The sequence below is a fragment of the Impatiens glandulifera genome, chromosome 4 (genome assembly GCF_907164915.1).
Source record: "Impatiens glandulifera chromosome 4, dImpGla2.1, whole genome shotgun sequence".
Classification (NCBI taxonomy): Eukaryota; Viridiplantae; Streptophyta; class Magnoliopsida; order Ericales; family Balsaminaceae; genus Impatiens; species Impatiens glandulifera.
This window is the reverse complement of record NC_061865.1, coordinates 46,093,869-46,103,698: the sequence shown is the minus strand read 5'-3', so window position 1 is coordinate 46,103,698 and position 9,830 is coordinate 46,093,869. Positions and strand designations below refer to the sequence as shown.

General features: G+C 30.5%; 1 protein-coding gene across 1 annotated transcript; it reads right to left on the bottom strand.

The window, feature by feature from the left end:
• Positions 1 to 4,642: 4,642 nt before the first annotated feature.
• Positions 4,643 to 6,838, bottom strand: LOC124935230. Its single transcript, XM_047475677.1, has 2 exons — positions 5,805 to 6,838; positions 4,643 to 4,995 (listed from the first exon to the last, which is right to left on the bottom strand). The coding sequence occupies exons 1-2, from the start codon at positions 6,836 to 6,838 to the stop codon at positions 4,764 to 4,766; spliced, it is 1,266 nt and encodes a 421-aa protein (XP_047331633.1). The 3' UTR covers positions 4,643 to 4,763.
• Positions 6,839 to 9,830: the final 2,992 nt, after the last annotated feature.

Sequence of the window (9,830 nt, the reverse complement as noted above, 5' to 3'; positions counted from 1 at the left end):
TCAATATAAAAGGAAAAGACTACACACCAAATACTTTTTCATTTGAAACTAAAATAAATGACATATAATACATAAATTTTTTGTCAAACCTAAATGATCACAAAAAACCAAACAACTTCAAAGAAGTATTTGTCATCCCAAATTGAATAAAGCAATTAATAAATATAATCAATCTAATATATTGGAGATATAAATTGTAATAATATCTTTTATATATATATATATATATATATATATATATATATATATATATATATATATATATATATATATATATATATATTATCTTTATATTATATTTCTAATATATTAGATTGATTATATTTATTAATGTTATTTCTTGTTTTTTGCTTCTACCATTTTTCTTATATGAATTTTGTATATGTTCTTATCTTATTTAACTATTATTATTATTATTTGAATATAGGAAGTTAACTATCGTCTCTTTTTTTTTTTCTTTAATGCAATGGTGACGTTTGATTTCTTAAATAATACTTTTGTCACTTAAACCATCATAGTGAATTTAATATTATCAAATTTTATTATTTGTTAGAAGAATAAGAGAAAGAGAATAATAATGTGCATCTTTATTCAATATAATAAAGGTATTTATGCTTAAGTTATATTAGAAATATAAAAAAAATATAATACAATATATTATATTATATTATTGAATATAATATAATATATTATTATAATATTATATACACTAACACCCTCCCTCAAACTCAAGGTGGAAGAGCATTGAACATCTTGAGATTGTAGACTAAATCTTGAAAACGTTGAGGAGGATGAGATTTGACAAAAATATTAGCAATCTGAGCTTGCGAAGAAATGGGAATCAATTGTAGGGTATCATTAACGATATGATGTCGTGTCAGATGACAAACTATTTCTATATGTTTGGTACGTTCATGAAAATACATCATTATGAGCAATCTGCATTGCACTATTATTATCACAGAAAAGTGGAATAGCAGCGGATGAAGGAACACCCATATTTTGAAGTAACCATTGTAGCCAGAGAAGCTCAAAGGTAGTATTTGCAAGAGCACGATATTCAGATTCTGTACTAGAACGAGAAATAATAGTTTGTTTCTTACTTCTCCATGAAATGAGAGATGTGCCAAGAAAGAAACAATAGCTAGTAGTGGATCGACAATCAGTTGGATCACCTGCCCAATTAGCGTCAGAGTATGCTCGTAACTCTAGAGGAGAAGAGTGAGCAAAATGTAGTTCATGAAATAAAGTTACTCTAATGTATTGTAATATACAAATAACGATAGAGAAATGAGTTGTACGAGGAGATGACATAAATTGACTCACGATATGGACATCATATGCAATATCTGGCCGAGTGATAGTAAGGTATATAAGACTACCAACTAGTTGTCGATAAAGTGTTTCATCACTTAGTGGAGTACCATCAGTAGTAGCCAAATGTTCTGTGGAGTCAAAGGGTGTGTTAACAACTTTTGTGTCAGTAATACCAGCCCGAGATATGAGATCAGTTGCGTACTTAGCTTGTGATAAATAGTAACCGGATTTGTAGGAAGCTATTTCAAGTTCCAAGAAATAACTTAAATGTCCAAGATCTTTCATTTCAAATTGTTGATGTAGAAAATTCTTGAGATCGCGAATTTCATTTATGTCATCACTATTAATTATCATGCCATCCAAATAAAGTAAAAGTAAGGTAATACCTTGATCTGTTTTGCGCAAAAATAATGCATGATCATAAGAACTGGATTTGAAACCAAGATTACCAATGATGTAGCTAAATTTGGCGAACAACTCCTTAGGAGCTTGTTTGAGACCATAAAGAGCTTTGCGGAGTCTACAAACTTTATTTGGAGGATGATCATACCCAGGTGGAGGTTGCATATACACTTCTTCTGTTAGTTCACCATTAAGAAATTCATTTTTGACATCCATTTGAAATAGTTTCCATCTTTTGCTAGGAGCTACTACAATGAGGCTACGAACCGAGGTCAATCGATCGACAGGAGCAAACGTTTCCTCATAATCAATACCATACTCTTGAGTATATCCCTTAGAAACAAGGCGAGCTTTATATCGTTCAACTGAACCATCTGCTCGTGTCTTAATTTTAAAAACCCATTTGCAACCAACGACTGACTTATGTGAAGGTAAATCAACCAAGTCCTAAGTTTTTGTCTTGGTAAGTGCTTGCAATTCTTCTATCATTGCTTTCTTCCATAAAGGGTTATAGTTGGCCTCGCGAAAAGTACGAGGTTCATAGAGAGAGACAATAGTTGAGTACATGAAAGTTACAAAGACGAACAAAAGGTTGACTTACATGATTGGTACGACGAAGAGGTGGTGGTGGTGGTGGTGGTCGTGATGGTGATGTTGGTGGTGGAAAATAAGAAGATTCTTGAATGATATGATCAGATGAGATATGTTCCGGAATTTGAGATGGAGAAGATGTCGATGTAGGTAATGTAGATGGAGTTGAGTCGCATGAGTTGTGAAATGGTCCTACACAAGAAATGTTAGGAAACAGAGGTATGGTAGGATCACGAAAAAATTGAGTGAGAGGTTCATTGACTCTAAATTTAGATATAGTTGAAAACATCTTATGTTCCCAAAATAATACATGACAAGAGATACGAAGACGTTGAGACAATGGATCCCAACACCTGTATCATTTGTGTTCGATTCCATAACCTAAGAAACAACATAATCGAATTCGAGGTTATAATTTATTACATTCATGAGGTTGTAATAAAAAAACACATCCAAAAACTTTGAGAGTTTGATAATTTGGAGCTCGATTAAAAAGACGTTCAAAAGAAGAGATGTTACCTATGATAGGATAAGGAATGCAATTGATAGTATAAACAGTGGTGAAAGCTACTTTTCCCAAAAAGTTATCGAGACAAGAAGACGAGATGAGAAGGACTCGAACAACATTAAGAATGTGTCTATGTTTTCGTTCTACCCGACCATTTTGTTGAGAAGTTCCAGGACAAGATCTTTAAATAATTTTGCCCTCTTGTACTAGAAACTCTATGAATTTTGTGTCTTTGTATTCCATGGCATTATCAGTGCGCAAGATTTTCATGTTGGAGGAAAATTGAGTTTGAATCATATTAGCAAACCGAATATAAATTGAGGACAATTCAGACCTATTACGCATCAAATAGATCCATGTATAACGAGAAAAATCGTCAATAAATATCGCATAATATTTTAAACCACCCATAGTATTATGTGGTAAGGACCCCAAATATTAGAGTGAATCATATCAAAAGGTGCTAAGAAAGCTCACAAGAAACATAATCAAAAGTTTCAATCTTAATAGGGCCTAAAGAACCACTAGAAATTAAAGAACTCAAACGATCTTTAGAAGGGTGACTTAATCGAGAGTGCCAAATTTGAGAAGTGATAGTTCCAACAAAATATTGTGATGGAAGAGAGAGAGAAGTGAGTTCAAACAATCGTCCAACCTTATGTCATGTTCTAATGATTTTATTTGTTTGAGGATCTTGCACAACACAACCATTACTCGAAAAAGTTAAGTTAAAACCGAGATCACATAGTTGTCCAACATAAATAAGATTTAACGAAAGTTTTAGAACAAAAAAATGTTTTAGGTAAGGACAATATAGAAGTTTGAGCGGTACCAATAGTTTGAACATTCAAAGTAGTATTATCAGCAGTATGAACAACATAAAGAATAATAGACTTTCTAGTGGATATGTGAAAAGATGATTCAGAAGTCATATGATTACAATATCCTGAATCAAAAAACTATGAGGTAGAAGTACCTGGTGTGGTAGATAACACTGAAGAAGATAGGAATGGAGAAGATGTAGTACCATGATTTGATTGAAGTGTAGTACCATAATTTGATTGATGTTTTTGTAAGAGTAATTGAATGTCTGTAAGAGAAAATTTGGGGAAAATGTTCTCTAATGAAGTATCTGTGACAGCAGCAACGGTAGAGAATGCAAACTTGGAAGATTTATCCATTATATTGAATTAATGTGAATATCAATATTCAGAAATAAATACACAAATCTTAAACGATCATAAAATTTAGAGCATAAACTATGATATCATGTTAGAAGATTAAGAGAAAGAGAAAGAGAATAATAGTGTGCATCTTTATTCAATATAATAAAGGTATTTATACTTAAGTTACATTAGTAATATAAGAAAAATATAATATATTATTATATTATATTATATACACTAACATTATTAAAAAAAATAAAATAAAAAAATACAAAATAAGAAGCACTAGGATAAAAATGTTGAATGATTTCTGAAATTTTTTATTTAAAAAGTCACACTAAACTCAAGATACTTTTAAGGTTTGGCTTTTATATTATATAGATAATAATTAATGATAATAAGTGTCAAAGCAAAGACAACAACAAAAAAAAAAAAAATGATCTTTGACAAAGGAATTGGAGGCACCATTAATACCACCTGCCATAGTAGAATATTGAATACCTCCCAATGAACAATATATATATTAGAGTTCCTTTAAGACAATGTCAATAGTCAATAGTCAATAGTCAATTTGAATGAATAGACATGCCAAATAAGGATGCTACAAAAAGTTTATTAAAGTTCATACGATGTTGAACTATCAATACTTGTGGCCTCTACAATAATTAATTAGTATTCTACCCTTATACACATATAATTATATATATTTATATATGTAACAAGTCCTTTGGGCAAAATTGAGAAAGGTGCAATTAATTATATAGTCTTGAATAATTATTTTAGGGTTTGTCAGATGGATAACATGTATCCTCCCCTCCAGTGTTCCACAAGAAATTAGCGTATGCTGAAATGTAATAAGCATTTTCCGGTTCTGCTGCGATGGCTTCTTGATATTGTTCTTCTGCCGTCCATAGGTCATTCCTCACTATCCATAAGAAGTTTGCGTATTGGTTTAAGGTAAATGCATCCGTCGGCTCCAATTGAATTGCACGTTTGTAACATTCTTCTGCCCTGAAATGTAATAAAAGTCGCACCCATAACAAATTTATTAATATACAAGAAAAATACATATGCAATAGCTTATATAGAGTTACATTGATTTATTAACATGATGATATTCAATAATGACATTGAGGTTTGGGGTTAATTCGATGTTACCAGTACAGGTAATGCGTGTATCATACTCAATGCAACACCACCTATATACAAAAGTGAAGTGTGACCCCTGATTTGCTACTTCTTTCTTCATATTATAGGTGTCGCTGGATACAAACATTGCATGTATTGGTATGATCGAACTAACTAGGTTTGAGATATTTTAAACAAAACAAAAAATGTATTCTTGTTTTTTACTTAAAAAAACTTAGTATTGTGTTTCTGGTTCAAACTTTGTTATTGCACTTCTTTTTTTCTCACGTATAGTAAAAGTAGATACGGAATAAATTTGTCAAATTATTGGTCAATTTGAAATTTTAGACTCAAAATATTAGTTATTTATATAGGTTATTTAAGTATGTAATATATAATCAATGTATTTTAAGAGGAATATAGGGAGCACGACTTTGGGAGAGCGACTCGTACAGCGAAAATGACATCGCTGTTATACGAAAATGACCTAGTTGTTATACAAAAGAGACCTCGTCCTTTTGTATAACAACGATGTCTATTTTGTATAACAGCGATATCACTTTCGTATAACAGTGGGGTCACTTTCACTGTACGAGTCGCTCCCCTAACGTCGTGCTCCCAATCATTTTTCGTAGTTTAATATGTTGGCTAAAATAATTTAATTAAAGAAGTGAAATGAAATTGAATATTACCTATCATAGTCATGTGTGACAAGTTGGAGAAATTGTGCATAATTACACAAAAGAAGTGGATTATGAGGATCTTCAAACAGATTCATTTGGTATGTAAGATCAGTCATGGAGAACTCACGATAATTATCCAATTCAATCTCCACCCTTGAAGAACAAATCATTTTTGCATCATTCGTTAATTCCTCTTGCATATAACCCGCTTCCTCCACCATCGATTTCCATAGTTCTATTTCCTCGTCGTTAATAACATTCGCATCGTCCTTGTTTGGATTCAAACTCGAAGGAAATATCGTTTTCAATTCCGCCACCTCATGATAATTGCCGCCCAATAAATCAAACCGCGGTTGTCCATGTCGGTTTTCTTCCTTGGCTGCCATTCCATTGAGTACAGAATGCACGCAGAAATCCGATAAAAGGATCATAACGTCGGTCATGAGACAGGGAGTTCGAGAAAAAACTTGTTGAAAAATGCATGCGAATGATCCGCGCATTTCTGTTTGAACTCGGTTTATGATCGCTTGATGATCTTCGGAAGAGACAGCTTCTCTCGCTTGTAAAGCGTGGTTTTGAACCGCGATAACAATAGAGGCCATAGAGAAGAATGCGTTGTTTACCGAGGAATTAGTTGACTCGGAATGATTAACCGGTTTCGAATAATAATTCGATTTATTTTCCTTCTTTTTTATCATTCTTAACGAGAATGGGAAATCCATGCAATTAGCTCGCCTTTCAATTGTTTCTCTCATGACTTCTTGCATCACTTGTTCTCTTTCGGGCCATATTGGGGGGTCGGGCATTATGCCGAGCATATTTGGTTTTAAAGATGATCCATTGAAATCAGCACTTACAGCTCTTCTTAAAGTGTAGCTTTCGGAAATTTGTTTCGCGAAGCAACGCGTTTGTAAATGTTTTTCGAAGGATTTAAGGCTGGCGGATCGGGGAATTATTCCTCTTATATTGTTGATAGGCAATGATGTTGCTCTCAACGGGGCGATTATACGTGTAGTACTAGTTGAAACGATTTCTAGCACCATATTATTGCGTAACTATCACCACCTATATGTATATATCAATTAATATTATGAAAAGCTTACTCCTTCAATATGATGATTGTTTTTCAATTTAATCTAACCTGAAAAAAAAAACACAAAAAGAAATTCATGTTTAGAAACAAAACTTTCAAAGATAACACAATTTGTCACAAAATAAAAAATACATTAGTGAACATAAAAAATGTCCCAAAAAGTGGCACAAAAGAAAAAGATTAATTGCAACATAACCAAACAAATCACGAAAACAAGATCAAACCCGACTATTGACTTCGAATCACATTTAGATAATTCCGAAATAATATCGTTTAGTGTTCTAAAATTTCATGTAACAAAGTTGTCGATATTAAGACCAAAAAAAGGGTAAAATATTGTTTGAACCTGAAGCCTATATGGTGTTTGAGAGATGAATTTGATGGTTTCTAATGGTTGATGGTGATCAACACCAATGTCCTCGGATTTAATTGATGAACCATGGGCAGGATTTGCAATGATTTTGAATTCTCTTTAATATGAATGAGAGGTAGAGAGAAAGACCAGGGAAAACCGGTAAATGAGAATTACCATGGATAGTAATAGCCATTGGCAGCTATATTTACAAATAGACAAGAGTTTAGGAAGAGATAAATCTAATCTAATTACCCAAATTCACTTATTTTTTAAAAATTGTTTATAATTTTAGTTGATTGACCTTTATAGAAAAAAGTTTCATTAATTAACTATAGTCAACCGAGTGTCAAATCTTGATTGAATTCAGTGTAAATGATACAATCAAATTTAAGCCAAGCCTTTTTCTTGGGGATGTAAAATAAATGTAACCGTGTAAATCAAATTTAACCATTATCTAAACATTTTTAAAACAAAACAAATTTTAGAATAATAATATTTTTTTAGCAATATTTGATTAAACCTAGTGAATCAATTAATAAAAAACTAACCCGAAAGTTTTAGATTTTCTCAAATCGACTTCAACGATTTGGTTGTGTATTTAAATGTACAAATCAATCCAACCAAATCGGTTATACCCCTTCATTTTTTTTTATCTAAATTTGATGGAGGTATCTCCTCTTTAGTCTAACAGCAACAAAATGTAGATATCCCCAATCTCGAGGTCCTAGGTTCCTGAGTTCGAACTCGTCAAACAACAAGTTCTGCGCATAGTTAAATGTGTATTTGCGGGTTATGTATTTAACCCTTGTGGCTACATTTTTTAATATTTCATCTTCAATTATTTTTATAAGAAATACAAAGCCCAATTGTTATTTAAGTCTTAAAATTCAGATAGTTTTCATCTAATAAATCACAAATTTCGAATTATATCATAGAATAGTTTAAAATTTTTTATGTTATTTTTATAATTAAAGAAGAATTACTATCTATTGGACCACCTCCACACCCCATACATATATATGTGTTTTAACATTTGATGGTCTTTATGCCCTAATAATTTAATAAGTAGAATGATATATATTGAATGTTATTAATAATTTAATAAGTGGAATGATATATATTGAATGTTACCTATAATATTTGTTCACTTACCAAACAAATAATTATTGTCATATTGATCTAAAGGAAAAAAATTTGATAGAGGTGACAAAATTTAAAATTAAAAACTTCAATTTTTTTTATAAAAAATACAAAGGCCCAACTGTTATTTAAATTTTAAAATGCAGGTCGTTTTCATCTAATAATCACAATTATATCATATAATAGTTGAGTTATTTGAAATTTTTTTTTTGTCTAAAATGATTAACATTATTTTTTTAATTAAAGAATAATTACATCTATTATTGGACTGTTATACAATATTTGTTCACTACCAAACAATTCATCTAACCAAAAAAATTTGATAGAGGTGACCAAATTTAAAATTAATAAGTTTAATTATTATTATAAGAAATACAAATGCCCAATTGTTATTTAAGTCTAATTCAGGTCATTTTCCTGAGTACATCGAGCTGGATCAGAACTGTTATCACAAATTCGCGCAACCTAACGACTTGTATTAATCCCTCTATCATCAGTAACTTCACCCATTACATCATTAACAGAGAGTGAGGTCGACACAACACGTCTCCTCTTGAGTGGTGTTCAAAATGTTTAGAGCAAAATACTTGAGTGGGTCCTCGTTGTGACTAACAATCTAAATTTGAATTTTATCATACAATTGTTTAATCATTTGAAATTTTTGTCTAAAATGATGAATGTTATTTTTTAATTAAAAAATAATTATTATGAATGTGGGTGTCATGTTAGATCTTTTATTCAATATATATATAAATATATATATATATATATATATTTCAACCATTTTAGGGTATTTATACCTTTAAATGATATTTTTGACCTTATAATTTAATAAGTGGAATGATATATATAACTGTTACCCAATATTTGTTCATTGCCAAACAATTTATCTAACGAAAAAATTTGATAGAGGTGACAAAATTTAAAATTAATAAGTTAAATTATTTTTATAAGAAATACAAAGGCTCAAATCTATATATATAATGATGCTTAATTTTTAAAGTGTCCGGATTACTGGGTCGAGAGTTGTGGTTAATTTGGATATATATGTGAGAGTAATAAATACTTGAGTCGGATTATAAGTTAACCCGTTCATAAACTTAAAACGGTTAAAAATAAAATAAAAAATGTTATATGTATGTTTCAAACTCGCAACCTAACAAAATAAGTACAACCTTTAACTAACTAGGCTAATAAGACTATATTTTAAATTCAACACCAAATTTGAAAAATGCGGAACGTTTTAACAATATAAGTTTAACTTTTTAACTAACTAATATATATATATATATATATATATATATAATTAATGATGTTTAATTTTTAAAATGTCTAATTGACTATAAGTTCTACTTTTTAAATAACTAATATATATATATATATATATATATATATAAAATGATGTTTAATTTTCAAAATGTTGAGATTGTCGGGTCGAGAGTTGTGG

Bases quoted from the DNA above. Each gene is read 5' to 3' on its own strand.
- LOC124935230 (XM_047475677.1), bottom strand. From the start codon at position 6,838: ATGGTGCTAGAAATCGTTTCAACTAGTACTACACGTATAATCGCCCCG. The intron at 4,996-5,804 runs GTAATATTCAAT...ATTACATTTCAG, and splicing joins GTCACACATGACTATGATAG to GGCAGAAGAATGTTACAAAC.